At 36.0% G+C, this 20,822-nt stretch overlaps 1 protein-coding gene across 3 annotated transcripts in view; it reads right to left on the bottom strand.

Moving 5' to 3' along the window:
- ITCH (itchy E3 ubiquitin protein ligase) overlaps nt 1–20,822 on the bottom strand; it is a 119,008-nt gene that overhangs the window by 47,765 nt on the left and 50,421 nt on the right. For all 3 annotated transcript variants that reach the window (XM_037164681.2, XM_053671029.1, XM_037164682.2), the window contains 4 exons: nt 20,298–20,435; nt 10,680–10,725; nt 3,693–3,850; nt 2,290–2,479 (listed from right to left, as the gene is read on the bottom strand). In XM_037164681.2, coding sequence (XP_037020576.2) covers nt 2,290–2,479; nt 3,693–3,850; nt 10,680–10,725; nt 20,298–20,435 — 532 coding nt within the window. The remainder of the gene's footprint in view (nt 1–2,289; nt 2,480–3,692; nt 3,851–10,679; nt 10,726–20,297; nt 20,436–20,822) is intronic.

Below are 20,822 nucleotides of genomic sequence, written 5' to 3'. Positions count from 1 at the left end.
CCAGAATGAGGAAAAAAATGACCAAACCGAAAAGGATGAAGAAACAAGAATTCAAAAAAATGAGAAGCTTTGAAACCTCCAGGACATCTTTAAACATTACAACATCCGAATTATAGGGGTACCAGAAGGGAAAGAAGAACAGCCACCAGTGGAAAACTTATTTGAACAAATAATAAAGGAGAATTTCCCCAATCTGGCAAAGGAAATAGACTTCCAGGAAATCCAGGAAGCTCAGAGAGGCCCAAAGAAGTTGGACCCAAGAAGGAACACACCAAGGCACATCATAATTACATTAGCCAAGATTAAAATGAAGGAGAAAACCCTAGAAGCAGCAAGAGATAAGGGGACAGTCACCTACAAAAGAGTTCCCATCAGACTGTCAGTGGATTTCTCAAAAGAGACCTTACAGGCAAGAAGGGGCTGGAAAGAGGTATTCCAAGTCATGAAATCCAAAGACCTACAACCAAGATTGCTCTATCCAGCAAAACTTTCATTTAGAATGGAAGGACAGATAAAGTGCTTCTCAGATAAGATCAAATTCAAGGAGTTCATCATCACCAAGCCCTTATTATATGAAATGTTAAAGGGACTTGCCTAAGAAAAAGAAGTTAAAAAAACATGAACAGTGAAAGGACAGCAAACTCACAGTTATTAACAACCACACCTAAAACAAAAGCAAACTAAAAGGACAGCTAGATCAGGAGCAGAACCATAGAAATGAAGATCTCATGGAGGGTTAGCAACAGGGGAGTGGGAGGAGGAGAAGGGGGGGAGAAGGTACAGAAAATAAGTAGGATAGATGGTAGGTAGAAAATAGATAGGGGGAGGGCAAGAATAGTATGGGAAATATGGAATCTAAAGAACTTGAGACACATGGTTATAAACTAAAGGGGGGAATGGTAGGGGTGGAGGGTGCAGGGTGGAGGGGATTGAAGGGGGGAATAGAACAACTGTAATGGAATAATGAATAAAAAAATAAATTAAAAAAAAAGTTTTAAGTAAATTTACAATTTTGTGTTGGGCTATGGCTGGACACCCCTGCTAGGAGATGTCTTGTATTTCTAAAGAGGTTTGAGATTGAAGCATTCAGGAGACAAATTCTGTCTCAATCTGATCAGGGTATTTGCAGGGCTTGAGTGGAAAAGAAAGCTATAATTAATGTTATGAAATCTAAAGAAAAAGTAAAGAATTGCTAACTGAAGGATAAAGAATTGTTTGGGTTCTAGAAACACTAAAATCAAAGAGTAAGTCTTTATCAGATATGTCTCTGCACAGTACAATGGACAAAGTCATTCTAAGTATTTTAGTCTTGGCAGTTTATCTCCAAAGTGAAGAATACTAAACCACTGTAGCTTAGAAGTACCGATCACTTCTAAGAGCACCCAGTTTCTCTTTGGTAATCCCTTACACAAACAACTTTCTAATTTGGCTTTCCATGGAGGCATTCCAAAAGGAAAAGAGCCTAATTACCCACACAGGTATTATATAATCTTTTTAGCAATTAAAATTATCTCCATGAGAGTTTATTAATATATCTGCTAGTCAGTTAATTTTGATTAGCATTCTAAGCACTAAATTAATTTGAATGAATTAATGTATATATATATATAATCTATTAGAGTATTATTAATTTAAAAAATAACCAGTAGTGATTAAAATGGGATTATGAGCCCTGGCTGAGTAGCTCAGATGGTCAGAGCATCATCCTGATATGTCAAGGTTTCGGGTTCACTCCCTGGTCAGGGCATATGCAAGAATCAACCAATGAATGCATAAATAAATAGAACATAAAACTGATATTTTGTTTTTTCTCTCCCTAAAAGTAAGTTAAGAATTTAACAATAACAAAAAAATGAGATTGTGAGAACTAAATTTTCTTAATTTCCTAAATTATTACTACTTTGCTATAATAACTTTAAAATGGAAACTTTATTTTAAAACATAATTTTTCTCCCCTAAAAAAAGCAATATGAATTAGCTATTTTACTACTTGATCTTGATTAACTTCTATGGTTCAGTGTCTTTCATACATTAACAACAACAACAACAAAAAAAGAATTCTTCCACTATTTCACTTTGCCCTGGAAATGAGAGAGAAAATTTCAAATATGGAGAAGTTTTTGTTTTTGTTTCATTTTTGGTTCAGTTTGACTCCAGATCCCCGCCAAAATCAGTTACAACTGCTTGAGGACAGTTTTTTAAAGAACAGAGTTTAGTAATATTTTCCTTATTAATAAGTATATGCAGAAGCCTGAAGAAAACAAACATTAACCAAACACAGTTACTCACCCAGGTGGTAGGGGAGCTTGGGGTACAGGATTTAACGGCCTAGGGCCAGAGCCTCCAGATATAGTAAGAGGAATTATTAACCCAGACGTTGCTCCCTCAGATGTATTTGAATTTGTATTTGTTGCAGGCAGAGAGCCTGTACTAGATCCATCACTTTCAGAAGTGGCAGAAGGTGAACCATTGACAGAAGCTACAAAAGATTTGAGGAAAACAATCTTTTATTTTCAGAAATCAAGATAAAATTTCAACTTTAAGAAGTAAAAAGGCAAATGAAAAATATAAAGTCTAATATGTGGATATGCAGGAGAAAATGAAACAGCCAATGGTCCCAACTAAGCAGGCTTGTTCACACTATTTTATGTTCTGTCTACCCCATGTCCTGTTAATAATTATAAAGCACAGATTCTGATTTCCTGATGCCACAGGAAATATTAAAAACTTTTAGAATAGGTAAGTACTGGTATTCCATAATATAAGTTCATTTAGTAATTTTCCAGATCCTTAAAATTATCTTTCCTATGAGACCCTGCAGATCAGAAACCAATTTTGATATCAAAATACAGAAGATATGACTGCTAAAACAATAACATTCTTATAAATAGTTATTGAGTACATATTATATCTTTGAGAAATACTTGTTGACAAAAAATTCCTGATAGAAGTCACCAATATTTTGACAAAGTAGTTTTTGATTTTAAAGACTGGGAATATATTATTAACACAAATATCTAGAGAAAAAGGGGGAAGATGTATAATGAAACACAAAGTCATTTACTAAAGTAATTTGTGAAAAACCAGTTTACTTTTCTAATGATATTTGGTTTAATTATTTTACATACCCTGTCCACATATTAGCAGAGGAAAATTATAAAAGATTAAAAAATTTGTTCTGTCTAGTCAGAAAAAAAAGGATATTCTACCTATAGATGTTTACATTTTACTCTATGAAGTTTGTTCATTCGGTATAATAGTTTTTGCTTCAAAATCTGAATATCATTTAGCATTACTTGCCACTTATTAATTATCTTTCTAAAAGATATAATGAGAATAAGCAACCAGATCCTTGACTTAATGGGCATACTTATGTCCACAGTTATAAACCCTGACAGAAAGCTGCAATCTTATCTGTACTGCCTATACTTATATAACGCACATGTGATTTACACTCTGAATTGACCATGTGCCCCAATAACTTCACCCCTGGAGAAAAACTTAGGGAAAAGGCATGTCTTAAGTACCTACAGAAAGAGCATCCTTGGCCAAAATTTTAATGTAATAATACAGCTTGAAAAACCAACCTAAAAGGTCCTCTTGACACTTACCTGGGGATCAGTTCCCAACAGAATATTACTTACAATCATAGTATAAGAGCTATATCCTTAAGGTATGACTGGAATACATACCTGGTCTGCGTGGAGTAGGTGGAGGTGGTCGTGAAGGTCTTGGAGGCCTAGAAGGTTTAAAACCACCATTTGAGAGTGATGGAGAATTATTCCCATTGACCTTCCTATTTTCACCAGACCCTGCATCCTCAGGGTCATCTGATCCATTTGTGTTCACTCTGGATAAGAAGAGGGTAAAGAAAAGGGAGAAGTGGTAAATGATCTTTGAATTTAGCAAAAATCGGCAGAAAGACCAAAACTAATAAGTTTTAGGAGTTTGAGAAAAGCTTTCTAATTTCTAGCTAGCCTTAAATATATAAATAGCCCTTGGGTAGGGGTCTTATATATAACCTTCAGAGACAATCCAGAAATAGAATGAGAGGAGTCAGGGCACAGAACCACTTGAGGCCCTTTAAAACCACTAGGTAGACTGGTTCAAATTTCAAATAAATATACTGAGACCCTGTATAAGCATAAATGTAATCAAATTTTCAAAATCCCAAATGCCTTAGGAAAGGGCACACTATTTTATCACAAGGACAGATAACTTCATAATTTTCTTGATTTCTATTGGCTTTTAGGTTGGGGCAGGGCTGACTGTTCCATGGCAGGAGAAAGAAGTGCACTTATTTCCCAGGGTATGTGCTCCCCCAATCCGAGTAAATGGTATGGAAAATGTTCAAAGGTAATGACCTACAGAAGAGGTGCCCAAAGACCTTTTTTAAAGGAGCTATCATTTCTTCAAAGCAATCACATCAACTGGAGGGAAAGAAAAAGACAAGAGAACAGTAATAGGAATATAATTTTGAACTTTATTACTACTGCCAGCTAACAACAGTTGATTCCTTTTCCCAAGGGGAATTTACTCATGGTTTAGAAAATAGAATGTAAGTGCCCTGGCCAGGTAGCTTAGTTGGTTAGAGTGTAGTCCAATGCACCAAGGTGGTAAACTCAATCCCCAGTCACGGGGCATGCAAAAGTCAATCAATGAATGCATGGATAGGTGAAGCAACAAATCAGTGTTTCTCTCCCCAGGCAAAACCAAACCAAACCAAGCCAAAAAAGCAGACAGTGAGTTAGACAGTTTGCAGATGTCTCAGCTAAGGCTCTAATAACTATTATCTGGTAAGTAGTAAACCATTACACAGTATTAATCCATAACCCTGGGCCGTGATCTAGAACAAACCTAAACATATCAAAATATTAAAAGATTTCAAACTAAGTTTTCCCAGAAGAAGTTCAGAACCTTTCTTTTTTTTAATTTTTAAAAACTCCTCATCTGAGGTTATGTTTACTGATTTTAGAGATGGGGGTGGGGGGAAGGAGGGAGGAGACAGACAGACAGACAGACATCCATGTGAGAAAGAAACATTGATCAGTTGCCTCCCATTCGTTCTCTGGCTGAGGATAGACTCCACACCCTAGGTATGTAACCTGACCAGGGATCAAAGTCACAACCTTTTAGTGTATGGGACGATGCTCCAACCAAGCCAACCAACCAGGGCTAGGGCCTTTCTTCTTAAAGTATGGTCTTTGAATCAGAAGCCAAGGGCAACATACATAAGCCTGTTAGAAATACACAATCTTGGACTCCACTCTCAACCTACTATATCAGAGCTAGTATTTTAACAGGATCTCCAGATGTGTGTAAATAGTAGGATATAACAAACTGCTTTGGGAATTCCTCAAATGCTCATTTTGAATAAAGGGGAGAGCTTAGTAACTGGCTGTCAGCACCTGACCTCATTAGAGTTAACTGCCTGAAGGAAGGCCAAGCTACCCCTGGCTTGATGAGTCTAACACTTTTACTCTCTACTGCTGCAGTATTTGGCAGTGTTAAACAAACCATCTTTTAAAAGCATTCTTCTCAACTTCTGTGACAATGCTTTTCTAATCTTATACTCTAAACTCTAACCATTCCTTATTCAGTTTGTCCTCTTCCTTTCATTTATTAAATATGTGTCCCTAAGGTACTATTCTTCCTTCTCCATGGATTTTACCCTACAGTCTCAAATTCCATGATTTCAAAGATTATCTCTAAAATGATTCCCAAATCAGAGTCTCTAATCTCTGTCTTGTTCCCATCCTCTGGTAACAAATTATCAACTAAATGCAGGAGACATTGGTTCTGTAGGTGACACTGCTATCCTCCTAGGCAATCTGACTTTTCTTCTCTCCTGTGCCTCTTGACACCAAGTACCACTGACTTCACTTCCACACTCTCTATTCTTCTACCATTACTGCTCTGGTTTTAACCCTCACTGGACTAGAGTAACAGCTTCCCACATAGGTCTTCCCACATCCACTAACTACCTCATAATCCAAACTACATACTGCTATCAAATAAAATAATTTTTGTGTGGAGTTTTGATCACACCGATGCCCTATTCAAATATTTTTAGAGACAATCCTCTCCATAGAAAAAGATTCTATAAGCTTATACTTGAAAACCAAAATCACCATCTAGCTCCAACTTCTATAATACTAAAAATAACTAACATTTATTGACAGCTGAGCACCCACTTACATGAAAAAAAAAAAAAAAGCATTCCATTTTAGGCAGAAGTAAAACATGATAATTATGAGCTTAGGCTCTAAAGACAGTCCCAGGTTCAACTGTGCCACTTAAACCACAAACTCAGGCAAGTTCTTTTCATTTTGGAGCCTCAATTATCTTATCACCTATAAAAATGACACCTACCTACCTCACAGAAATGTCTATGTCTTCTAGGTCTCAGAAACCTAGGAGACACTGTTCCTCAGATTATTTATGATAATTTGATCCTTAATTATATTATTGATTGATCCTGCCCTCAAATTTACCACCTGCCATTTCCAACTTTCAATTATTCTTTCAGCTAAACACTGACTAAAGATTTCCAATAAAACACCCTGAGTTCTTCCCCACCTTTGTGGTTGTTTTTCTTCTTTCCACCTAGAACTTCTTCCCCTCTCCAATTCCCCCAAGAGATGCACACCTGAATTACAGCTATGCTTTATGGTCTCAGGTCAAACGCTATTTCTTCCATGAAGCTTTTACACATTTTAAAAATTTTTTTATTTATTTATCTTTAGAGGGGAAGGAGAGAGGGAGAGAAACATCAATGTATGGTTGCCTCTAGTGCATCCCCTGCAGGGAACTGGCCTGCAAGGAACCTGCCTGCAACCCAGGCATGTGCCCTGACTGGGAACCGAACCGCGATCCTGTGGTTCACAGGCCCGTGCTCAATCCACTGAGCTACACCAGCCAGGGCTGCTTTTACACATTGTATACAATTTAAAATTTTTAAAGCAATCATGTATTATTTTCTAACAATAAAAACAGTTCAAAAAGGAAAAAAGATGAAAACTAGTTTGGAAATAAAAGGGATTAAGATAGAGCGACATTTCTGGCACATTCTTCAAGCCTGAACTTTTGAGAAACAGACTTTGTTACATAATTGACTAGATTTCCCATAATAGTTTGTCATAATCTAAGAAACATCTTTATCCTGGCCCAGCAGCATCAGCATCACCATCACCAGGAAACTTGTGAAAAATGCAAATCTTGAGCTCTACCCTAGAAGTGTAACAAATCAGGAACTGAAGATGAGATTTAGCAATCTGTGGTTGAACAAGTCCTTTAGATGACTCTAATGTATGCTAAAGTTTAAGGAACATGCCTATACTAAAATAGCACTATTGGTTTGTTTTAGTTCCGTTAACAAGTAGGTATGAAACTAAAGCCTGAACCGGATCTTGAAAACCAACATACTAAATAAACAGAACTGCCAGTGTGAACTCATCACACTATGGTCTTTTAAAGCAATTAGCTATTGCCAGGCAGGTGTGGCTCGATTACTTGGAGCATCACCTCTTAAATCCAAAGATCACAGCTCTGATTCCTGGTCAGGGCACACACCTGGCTTATGGGTTCAGTCCCCAGCCTGGCAACCTGTAGATGTTTCTTTTATCTCTCCCTCTCTCTCTTCCCCCCTCTACCTGTCTCTCTCTCTGAGATCAATAAATGTATCTTTAGGCAAGGATTAAAAAAAGATAAAAGCAATTAGCTACTAATTATGTGCTACTGTAGCTTCGTTTCTTTGCTCCACAATCTTATAAACCTCTGCTTATCTCACCATACATAATATATCTGACCTATACATAAAATGTTTATGGTCAGGATAAAGAACCAAGATACTAATACAATAAGGTAATAAGAAATACACAAACCAAAAAATAAGTCAAGAAGGCACATCTAACAAAATCTTGAACATCAGAGACCAATCATCTTGATACTTCATAAAAATGACAGAAGACTAAGAAATATAATATATCCAAACACGTATGGGGGAAATCAGACCAACAAGACTACATTAATAATACAAGTGGGGACCCAAAAAACAAACCAAAAAACCCCAGATTATCTTCTGGAGGATGGGCCCCTTGTAGTACAGGCTTCCTCAGCTAGGTGTGTGTTCTAGGAACCTATCTGCATCAGTGTACCAGCTGGCATTGTTCTGAGAAGCTGAGTTTGGCTTCAGTGAATTTTTTTTGAAGACTCAATGTGTTTGCCCATTTCAAGATGGGTGATTTACAAGCACACCAGCCCATACCTCACTAAGTGTTGAGCAGTTTTTGACCAAAAGCAGCATGGCCCCCATGCCCCACTCTCCCTATTCATTTGATCTTGCCCCAAGCAACTTTTTTTTGTTTGTTTCCCTGGATGAATAAAGTCCTCAATGGGAAATGTTTTTGCAGATTTGGAAGAAGTGAAACAAAAAATGGCAGAAGCACTAAAAGGCATCAAAAGTGATGAATTTAAAAACTATTTGGAGCAGGGGAAAAAACATCTCAACAGGTGTATTGCATCAAATGGAGAGTACTTTGAAGGTGACTGAAGTTTAAACATGTAAGAATAAATACAAAATTTTTAATAAATAAATTCCAGGGGTTTTTTTTGCCCCCCACCCCTGTACACATAGTGCTTGAACTAGGACAAAAAGGTAAAACAACATAACACTGTAATAAACTTCTTATATGATAGCTGGAACAGGGAGGAATGGAAGCCATTGTTCATTGAATATATACTGTACTGCTTTTTAGTCATATAGTGAGGAAATGTGCAAATAAAAGCATAGAGGAAAAGCCAGCCATGGTCATAGTTATTGTGTAGTAACACTTAAATAGCATTTGACAGTTTACAAAATGCTTTTCAAACCTATTATCTCAGAGACATGCTCTCTAAAACAAAAGCTAATAGAAAGGAATTCATGCTTAACATAAAAGACATATTCAGCCCTGGCTGGGTGGCTCAGTTAGTTGGAGCATCATCCTACACACCAAAAGGTTTTGGATTCAATCCCTGGTCAGGGCACATACCCAGGGTGCAGGTTTGATCTCTGGTCAGGGTGCATAAAAGATGCAATAGATCAATGTTTCTCTCTCCCTCTCCCTTCCTCTCTCTCTAAGATCAATGAATATGTCCTCAAGTGAGGATTAAATAAGTAAGTAAGTTAGTAAGTAAGTAAATAAATAAAAACACATGCTCAAAGACTAGTCTGGCAGTCTCAGAAACCTAGAAGACACTGTTATTCAGACTACTTATAACTATTCACTTGGGAAGATGTAGCAGGGGTATTCAACTCAGTATGGCTATGAATGAGGCCCAAAACAAAATCATAAACTTACTTAAAACATTATGAGGTTTTGTTTTTTTTTAGTGCTTGTGTATTTAATGTGTGGCCCAAGACAACTCTTCTTCCAGTGTGGCCCAAAGACACCAAAAGGTTGGACACCTCTGAAGCACTGATTAAATAAACGGCATGAATTAAGACCCATAGGAATGCCTTTGCAAGAAATATTATGTAGATGTCTAGAGTGGTTTCTAGAAGTATTGTTAAGAAAGAGATTTGTAAAAAAAGAAACAACGGCGTGGCATAATAGAACCTTTCAATGGGTATGCAAAATTCTATCACATTACCACTTATTAATACAAAAATACAGGTTTATTATGTAAAAGAAGAATTAGTAGGCCAAAGTAAACTGAAATAGTACAACATTTTTACGGGAAAAACTTCAGGAATTAAACAAATCTTCTATTAAACAAAAAACTAAAAAGAGGCACAGGAGGCATAGCTGTCTTCCAGTTAGTCCACAGAAACATTTATGTAATTTTAAAAACTATTCTGCCCTGGCTGGTGTGGCTCAGTTGGTTGGAGCACTATCCTGTAAAATGAAAGGTCACAGGTTCAATTCCTAGTTGGTGTTCATGTTTAGGTTGTGGGTTCAGTCCCCAGAAAGGGCAAGGCAACCAATCAATGTTTCTCTTCCTCCCTTCCTCCTCCCTCCCTCTCAACACACACACACACACACACACACACACACACACACACAACCTTTCTATTGCTTTTTATTTCCAACAAGAAAATAGACATTTTTCTCCAGCCAAGAAGTTATCACTCCTTAATATTCTACACTTCTTGTGAGACTAGTATAGGAGATGATTCTTTGTCACAGAACTGACACTGAAGGCAGAAATCCATTAGGTAAAACACAATAGCTCTATAAACTGTGATTTTCCTAAAGATCTTAATGAGCTGTATTTTTTAAACTTTTTATTATAAAAATTTTGTACATTACAAAAGTAAACAAACAACCACACAAATTCCCATGCCCCTATCCACACAGCTTCAACAACCCGCATTTGTTCTACTTGCTCCACCTATTCTCTCTTTAAGTATCTGACACTATAATAAACTCATCTTTCTAGATATTTTCCCTTATGTTCTGCGACACTGCTTTTCTGATTCTTCACCTCTTCTGACTACTGCTTCTGTGGTTCATCTTCCTTCACCTAAGAGTCCTGAAACTTCTATAAATTTTTCCTTTCTTACCTTGGGCCCTGAATTTTTTGAAACTTATTCATTCTTCTATCAATATTAACTTGAAGTTTTGACTAAAATAAATATTTATTAATTTTCCCTGTCTCTTTTCTGCTTTCTTGATAAGCAATAAGTAAACTCTTACCTTGTTTCATCCTTGGGTCTAGAGCCATCATCATTTTGTGAAGCACCTAACAGCAATAAAATTTAGATGGAAAATGAGTTTCAAAAGTGGTTTTTGCGTTTTTTTTTCAACGTGCTATGTAAACAAGGCCTTTTATTGAATCTTTCTAGAAAGAAGGTACTAGAACTTAAATTCCAACATGACATTTGAAAAAAAAATGTAATAAATGTTCATATGATTTAAATAAGAAGTTTTACCAACATTTTGTGCATATGATTATATGTAAGAGATATTAATTAGTCAAGGTATATCACTCCTGGGCTACTTCTGCCTTCTTGAAACATGTTTGCCTGACTCTAATGTAAATCTAATTATTTTAGCCACTTTTGTAGTCCAAATGCCTTACAAAACAGTGATCACCAGCAGAATGATTAATAAAATAGATTCTGAAAACAGAAAAACCAGTAACATCTCTCTTATACTAGAGCCTGGATAACAGCTTCAAGAATGGGAAAGGCACAAACAGATCTTAAAGCAATCAAAAGGAATGCCACAATGTTCACACTCTCTTCAAATTTTATCCATAGGAAATACTCCCAGAATTCTGTATATTATACAACATTAGGAAGTATAATGAATATTATAAAACATTAGGAAGAGGCTGCTAGGGATAGGGACACTGCCACAAAAACAGAGAGGGCAAAACTATAAAATGCATAAATAAGAACTCAAATTTAACAGTCTAGGTCCATTTAGTCCATAAGAACAGTCCCTATGAAAACAGCCATAATTTCAAACAGAGAAATCATCACTATATTACTCTAAAGCATAATCAATAGATTAAATCCTTAAAGAGATACTGAGTCACCACTATACTATATAGCAAGGTGGGCAAGTATCTCACCTAGACGAGAAGTATTACATTAAAAAAAGATGGTAGAGATGAATAGATAAAATATAGTATATCTATGCAATGGAAAACTATTTAGTAATAAAAAGAAATAAAGTACTGAAACATGCTGTCATGGATAAACCCAAAAAACATTATGCTAAGTGAAAGAAACCTGACACAAAAAACCATGTTGTATGATTCTATTTATATAACATTTCTAGAAAAGACAAAATTTTAAAGACAAAATACATTAGTGGTTGCCTGGGGTTTGAGGTGAGAACAGGATTTCCTGTAAATAGTCAAGAAGGATCTTACTGAGGAGATGAAACTGTTCTAAATATGATTTGCAGTTAATGGTTGGATTACTCAGCTAAATTACTAAAAATCATTGAATTGTATACTTGAAATGGGTGAATTTTGTGAAATATAAAATACATCTCAATAAAGCTGTTAAAATAGTTTTAAAAACATGACAATGAAAAAAAGGGTACAATTCAGTTTTATAAGAATTATTTTTATATGAAATATATTCCCCTAAGATAGATGATAAATAAAATATAAATAAAGTTGGGAAGCCAAAATATCTAGCATGAGTTACCAGAATAGGTCAATTAGTACCCTACTTTTCTCAAAAATTAAGAAAACCATTTGGAATAATCAATTTAAACCTAACAGTAACTACTACTAAACTTGCTCATTTACTACAGTAAAGCACAGTATTTAATCACATGGACTCTGCAGCCAGACAGACTGTGTCTGTATCCTAGCTTCCCCATGCACTAACTTCATGACTTTAGAAAAGTACACTTGGTTTTCCTGTGCCTTTCACTCATGCATATAATGGGCAATAATGACACCTACTTCATAGAACAGTTGTTAAGAATTAAACATAAACACGTAGAACACTGGCAAGCACATATAAACACTCCATAAATATTAGCTATTATATTATTTCTTACGATTTACAACTCATCGGCAGTTTGAACAAGGGCCATTTTTTGTTCAACCTTTTATTTTGCTTCAATATAGAGTGAAGCCATCACTATGACTTATGGCATAAGTTGTTTAGATCTAGTCCTGTGCTTTCATCCAGAGAAGAGTTTAAAAACACACATACACATATAAAATATCTGACACACAAGGAATGTCCAAGAGAACAATGCCTGTACTTAAGGTTTGCATTTTTAACAAATGTATTGTTCTTTAAAGTATTCCCAATCACAATTTCCTCATGAAAAACTGATCAGATTTCTAAATGTAAACATTTTTTATCCACAGGTCACTTTGGAAGATTCACCAAGATCTCTTCTATTCAGTGAGCTACTCAGAAGGGCCCTCTGGCTACAAAATAACTAGCTTGTAGATAAAATAACACATTGTTGCTATTTCCTGGGTACTGAACAATCTCAAAAGAAAAACAAGGAAATCAATATCAGAGCAGGACCAAGACCTAATAAGCAAATGGGAAAGAAAGGGATGACCTGAGTCTAAGGGCTACTATCAGCTCCGAGATGGATCAGGACAGCTTGGGTTAGCAGCAAAGTGAGGGAGCTGACCCACAGACAGTCACACTAGGCTAGGGGTCCTGGAAAGGAGCTAAAGTCTTCCCAGGTAGGTGGCAAACCCTGGCACTAGTAGACACAAAATAAATGTTCTCTAGCGCAAAGAATCCCCTATTTAGGCCCTTAAGATCAAATAAAAAGTTGCAATCCAAGAACAACAAACACATAAGAAAACAAACCTCAATAAAAAAGAGACATATAACATTTATATCTCCAAAGATTTCTAAAAGATTTCTAATACTGTAATTTTCAAAGAGAATGTAAAAAAAACTACATAGCAAAAGAAATTAAGAAACAAGAAACTGTCAAAAACAAGCACCAGCAAATTCATTCTGAGGCATATACCCAAGAGAAATGAAAACATGCACAAAGAAAGTTGTACACAAATGATTATGGCAGAATCATTTATAAGTCCTTAGTAACCAAAAAGTGGAAATAAAAGACAATGTCCATCAGTGGATGGATGAATAAATAAATAAATTGTGGCATACACACACGCTCAGGAATATGATTCAGCTACAAAAAGAAAGTATACTGATATATACGTCGATTTGAATAAAAACAATATGCTAAGTAAAAGAATTCATATACACGAGGTCAGATACTGTATGACTCCTCATTTATGATATATCCAGAACAGGCAAATCCACACAGAAAAAAGCAGATTAATGACTACCAGGTGATGGGGGAGAGGAGGAAATGGGGGGTAGTTTTTTTTCCCGGGGTGATGAAACACTTTTGAAATTAGAGAGGTGGTAAATACACATTACTGTTAATATGCTAAATGCCACTGAACTTTACACAGTGGCATTTACATGGCATTTATATGGCTAATTCTATGCTATAAAAATTTCACCTTAATTAAAAGAATCACAACAAAAAAAGCATATTTGAAGAAACAATGCTGTAAAACTGAAAATGCACATATCGTCATATCCCAACAATTTCACTCCCAAATATATATCCTACATAGTATACCCTCAACCTGTGTATCAGAGGACATATAAATATATAATGTAAATGTAAAAATGTCCAATATATCACTATATGTTCACAAGGCAATAAAACTACAAACAATACAAATGTCCTTTGACATAAAAAATGGGTAACTTGCATATTTGCCCAGCAGATTAGTATACAGCAATGAAAATAAACTAGTTATATATACTGTAATATGGATGTCATAAAAAGCAACATCAATATTTTCATAGAGCCCAAGAAATATACTGTTGAGGGTGACATATGTGATTAAAATACTTTAGGCAGAGACTTCCGCCAAGATGGAGGCATAGGTGGATACACCTTGCTTTCTCACACAACCAAGTTTAGAGACAACTAAATATTAGCAACAGAAAACACAGCCAGAACAGAGAAAATTGAACTTTTTGGAAGTTTGATAACAACAAATTCTTCAGCCTGACTGGTAAGAGGGGCAAAACCAGCAGCTGGCGGAGCAGGGTTGCACAGGAAAACTCGGTCAGATGGATGCAGGCACCCAGAATCCAGGCACAGGGTTGGACCTGGTGGGAAATTCAGCGAGCAACCACGGGGGACCACGGGGAACCAGCGAGGGAGCAGGGCTGCGGGTTGACTGTGGTCGGGCATTCCTGCATGGATAGACAAGTGAGGGAGTGGGCGATTGAACGGGAGCGGCCAGCAGCAGAGGAGGGAGTCAGCGCCGCCATTTCCCCGATCTGACCCCGCCTCCACATACAGTGTCATAACCCAGCAACCTGAGTGGCCCTGCCCTGGTGAACCACCTAAGGCTCTGATCCTCACCCAGGGGCGCAACAGCAGAGGGGGCCACCATTTCCCGGCTCTGACCACGCCCCCACATACAGCATCACAACCCAGCAACCTGGGTTAAGTATGAGGCTCCGCTCCTCATACTTAATGAGCGTAAACAGACCAAAAATGGCTCAAGAAGATCTCAAAGCCCCAGAGCCTATAAATCTAAGCAATGAAGAAATAGCAAAACTCTCAGACGCACAGTTTAAAACACTGGTGATCAGGATCCTCATAGAACTGGTTGATTATAGCCACAAATTAGACAAACATGAAGGCGAAACTAATTGAAATGAATGGAATTGCACAGGAAACCAATAGCGATGAAAAGAAAACTGGGACTCAAATCAATGGAGTGGACCAGAAGAAAGCAAATAAGGGCCAAACAGAAAAGAGTCAAGAAGCAAGAATTCAAAGAAATGAGGAGTCTTAGGAACCTCCAGGACATCTTTAAACGCTCCAACATCTGAATTATAGGGGTACCAGAAGGGGGAAAGGAACAGCCACCAGTGGAAAACTTATTTGAACAAATAATAAAGGAGAATTTCCCCAATCTGGCAAAGGAAATAGACTTCCAGGAAATCCAGGAAGCTCAGAGAGGCCCAAAGAAGTTGGACCCAAGAAGGAACACACCAAGGCACATCATCATTACATTACCCAAGATTAAAATGAAGGAGAGAATCCTAGAAGCAGCAAGAGCTAAGGGGACAGTCACCTACAAAGGAGTTCCCATCAGACTGTCAGTGGATTTCTCAAAAGAGACCTTACAGGCAAGAAGGGGCTGGAAAGAGGTATTCCAAGTCATGAAATCCGAAGACCTACAACCAAGATTGCTCTATCCAGCAAAACTTTCATTTGGAATGGAAGGACAGATAAAGTGCTTCTCACATAAGATCAAATTCAAGGAGTTCATCATCACCAAGCCCTTATTATATGAAATGTTAAAGGGACTTACCTAAGAAAAAGAAGTTAAAAAAACATGAACAGTGAAAGGACAGCAAATTCACAGTTATTAACAACCACACCTAAAACAAAAGCAAACTAAAAGGACAGCTAGATCAGGAGTGGAAACATAGAAATGAAGATCTCAAGGAGGGTTAGCAACAGGGGAGTGGGAGGAGGAGAAGGGGGGAGAAGGTACAGAAAATAAGTAGGATAGATGGTAGATAGAAAATAGATGGGGGGGCAAGAATGGTATGGGAAATATGGAATCTAAAGAACTTGAGACACATGGTCATAAACTAAAGGGGGGGTAATGGTGGGGACCTGGGGGTAGGGTGGAGGGGAATGAAGGGGGGGAATAGAACAACTGTAATGGCATAATCAATAAAAAAATAAATTAAAAAATAAAATAAAATAAAAAAACTTTAAAGCAAGGAAATGATAAACTCAAAATTCAGAATAGTGATCATCTTAGGGGAAATATAGGAATGATACAGGGAAAAAATTGCAGATGGATATAATAACATTGTTAATATTCTAATTCTTAAAGTATGTGGTAGTTCAAGATAGTCATTTTATTATGCTGGTTTATATCTTACACATATTAAATATGAAAAGATCTGTATTTTAAATATGAATATAAATCAAAGCCCTTTCTAAATTGCAAAAATGAATGAACACAGTATTGTTAAAACTAACAATGATCTAATTATAGCTTTAATACTTCATTTTTAAAGTAGCACTGATAAAGTAAGGTAGAAATGTAAGTGTGGAAAGGACAGTTTATTGGCTTTTGGGGGAAGGTAAAGTTAGTATTATGGGCATACATAAAAATGTTTAAATATAAGTCAATTTTTTAAAATACCATTATAACAAAGTTTCTATGAAACAATTAGTTGGGGCCCTGGCCCAGCAGCTCAGTTGGTTCGAGTGTCTTCTTGATACACCAAGGTTTCAAGTTTGATCTCTGGTCACGGCACAGACAAGAATCAACCAATGAATGCATAAATAAGTGGGATGACAAATTGATGTCTATCTGTCTCTTAAATCAATAAAAACAATTTGTTAGTACCCAGACCCAGTTGAAATCTGGTAATTTCAAATAATATTTGGTAACTCAAAAAATTTAGGCTGGTTTCCTAGATTTTATTATACTGGTAAAAAACATTATAGATATATTCACACCGAAAATGGCTATTGGGTCAAAAATTAATGCAAGAAAGTCCAATACAAGAAAGAATGAGATAAAGTCAAAATGAAATGGGACATATATAGTAAGAACCAGGGGTTACATATGCCAAGTCATAGCCCTAAATTAATTTTAGATACATTTCCAGAGTATATATGGTATAGAATAAAAATCTTCACAAGAATATGCTCCTATTTTATAATAGTGAATTTAACAGGAAAGTTTCTCTTTAGGAAAAGTAATGTCTTTGACAACAGTAATTTTCAATGTTTCTTGCTGGACGTCCTATTTGGAAAAACAGGTATTAAACTAACACTCCACTACCACCCACCCACCCAAGAACTAAAAACAATGAATTGAGAAGTTGTAGATAGGAACTGTCCACACTCAATTTGCTGAGTTAATTTACTGATATATCTGAGGGATACAGCAATAAGTCTACCAACTAGCAAATTAAATAAAAGCTTCTTCCCAGAGACTTACAAAAGGAGATTAACTCTGCACTTAAGTATAAGGAAAACACCTGAGCAAATTATGTAGTTACTTTCTAAATTAGAGAAATAAGAAAGAGCATCAAAACATTACAACTGAGACTCTCAGCTGGACATTAAACTTATTCCCTGAGGGTTGGGATAGGAAAGGTGAGAACATAAAGTTCTCTGGTTTTTAAATAAAGTTTGAAGAAAAGTAGGAAGAAAAACGAAAATGCTAAATAAATTTTGTTTCACTTGAAAAAGGTTTAGTTATATAACTGTCATCTTTTGAAAATTTATCCACCAAAAAGAATGAACCAAAAACTCATAAATACCAAAAGACATAATGTCTCATTGGGAAAATCCAATGTTCACAGTATATCCAAATATAATTGCTAGCTATATTATTTGGTTATTTTTCATACCAAAATTCAGACAATGATTCTTTTTATAAAGATTACCTAATTAATCAAAAAATCAAAACCTATAAGAACAGATTTTATTATAAGAACCATCCTATCTATGTGTTCTTCCACAAAGACTTCTGACTGAATATGTTCAGGGAGAAAAATCTAAAAACTTGTAACATTATAAAAATATGAAAATATAAAAGTTACGCCTCTACCCGCACACCCTGCCCCCCCAGTTCTAATCCCACCAAACAATGCTCAGGTAGCAGAAATTCCATTTCAGTGCTAAACTCTACTTTTCATTTCTGGCTTGCAGTTCAAGTTACAGAAATGGAACCAATTAAAGGAAAATACAAGTGCAATTCCCACCAAACTGCTTGTAGGCTAAACTCAGTTTTGTTTGTTTGCTCACAACCAACTCATGATGTAATTTAAAGTTGCTAGAGTTTAAGTATGTACTAGAAAGGAAAGGAAATCTAATGCCTTACAAGGTTGTGAGTATATGTGTAAACACATCCAACATTGTGCTTGGCTCATGCTAAGTATTAAAAAAAAACAAACAAACAAAAACCCCAGCTATTGTATCTGGCAACTCTAACCCTAAAATCCACTGTGACTTCCCCGTTAAAACCATTTTACTTCAAGGAATCATGTTAAATTCTGCTAATTATTTTCCTCCTTGAGCAGAAAACTGATGACAGAAATGTCCACTTCTGTAGAAAATAAACAATAAAGTCTTAAATATAAATAAGTAGCTTAGATTCTACTGTGAATTACGAACACTGACATACCTTATTTTTGCTAACTTTTAATATTCTGAATTAATAATAGTTTCAAATTTGTAAGAGATAAAACTTAGGAAGCTATAAAAACTGAGGTTTACAGCAGTTTAACAATGTAATTTAACCTATATATTCTAGAACTCCACTTTATAGAAAAATGTTACTATTACAGAGTTCCCATAAATTGCTGCCAATTAAAATGAACATATCAGTTGTGAACCAGTATGACCATTTCACAAACTTCTCTTCACTTTCATTTACTGAAAAGAATCAATCTGGAAGATACACCAGGACCATCTGGAAGGTCCTACTATTAAAAAAGGTCATGAGTTAAAGTACGAAGTTCTCCCAAGTAGAAAGAGAAGAATAAGAGTACCCCAAAACCACAAAATGTTTCATAATGCAGTTTCTAAGTAAACAAAAAGATCTTTGTTAGACTAATCAAGGAAAACCATTAATCTGTTCTCTGTGTTGCAGCCTATAAAATCTGTTTCAAGGGGAAATACAGCTAGCACTAGAAAAGTGATAGAAATATTTAAAGAGAATCCACTAGAAAGTAGTTTTATTAAGCATGCTAGCTCAGCAGGCAGAACTTGGGTGTCATCAAACTTCATTCAATTTGTAGTTCATGTTCATTCCCTTTAACAAATACTAGTAAATCATAAATTGTAAGATATATCAGCATACATATAATGAATTGGTTTTGTCATTATTATAACACAAAGACACCTCTGTAAATTTAACCTACAGAAATAGAAGTGGCAAATAAATTTAAGCTTGTACTGGCTGTCTGGTACAAAGGAGAATTTTTCAGTTAAATTTAAACTCAACCACACACTGCTACAGATAAAAAACTATGTCTGCCATATGCCACATTAATTGCTATTGTTGGCCTAGAGAATAAATACTTAATAAATCAACTCATTACCCACAGGGCCAACTGTAGTTCAACTTTTATTTGGGTAGCCTTTCAACTTATAGAAAAATGTTTTATTCATAGAAACAAAGCACTAAAAGGAAAATGTTTAAAATTACCAATTTCTCTTTTTAAAAAGGAAATTTCTTCAATGTGAAAAGAATAGTAGAAACTACATATAGCATACTAGAGTGGCTAATGTAAAAAGAATCATTAAAGATCCTATACAAAAAAGAATTACTTACATCCTGGCTCTTGTGGCTCAGTGGACTGAGTGCCCACCTCTGAACCAAAAGGTCACCGGTTCAATTCCAAGTCAGGGTACATGCCTGGATTACAGGCCAGGTCCTCAAGAGGCATGCAAGGGGCAACTGATTGATATTTTCCTGCCTCTCTTTCTCTTCCCTTCCCCTCTCTAAAAATAAATAAAATCTTTTCTTTTTAAAAAAAGGTAATTACTGCCCTGGCTGGTGTAGCTTGGTGGATTGAGCACGGGCCTGCAAACCAAAGGATTGCGGTTCGATTCCCAGTCAGGGCACATGCCTGGGTTGCAGGTCAGTACCCAGCAGGGGACTCACGAGAGGCAACCATACAATGATATTTCTCTCCTTCTCTCCTTCCTTTCCCCTCTAAAAAAGATAAATAAAATCTTTATTTATTTTTTTTTTAAAAAAAGGAAATTACTTACTTTCTGAACATGTAGTTTCACCATTGGTGACAACTTCAGACTCTAATTGCAGCCCATCAAGACACACTGACAAGTCTCCTATTGTTTCTGTTGGCTCTCTGTCACCTATAAGCTGTAAAGTCACAACTACTTCTTCAACTGGAAGAGAATAAATTACAGGACAAATGGTCATTTTCTTTTCTTTAAATCATCTTAACTGTTGAAAAACTTATGTCAGAAAAATATCTACATAATGGTCACTTTTATTTTCCTGTAAGTCATTACAACTGTTCAAAAAATACATTTGTCTTAATATTCTTCACCCAAGGTTTCAGGGTTTATGCCAACAAAACATTTTAGAAATAGAACAGAATTTGCTGATGTTTAGTATTCATAAAGTAAAATGCTAATAGCTCAATCATTTCATTTATTATGCAAGGGGGGACCCAAAAACCCCAAACTTTATTTATAAAAATTGTGTTTTTATTCTTACATGTTTAAACTTCAGTCATCCTCAAACTACTCTCCATTTGATGCCATATACCT

Source organism: Artibeus jamaicensis, unplaced genomic scaffold, assembly GCF_021234435.1.
Source record: "Artibeus jamaicensis isolate MK-2021 breed Jamaican fruit bat unplaced genomic scaffold, CSHL_Jam_final contig_685, whole genome shotgun sequence".
Lineage (NCBI taxonomy): Eukaryota > Metazoa > Chordata > Mammalia > Chiroptera > Phyllostomidae > Artibeus > Artibeus jamaicensis.
The sequence above is the reverse complement of the archived record's forward strand: the minus strand, read 5'-3'. Positions and strand labels throughout refer to the sequence as shown.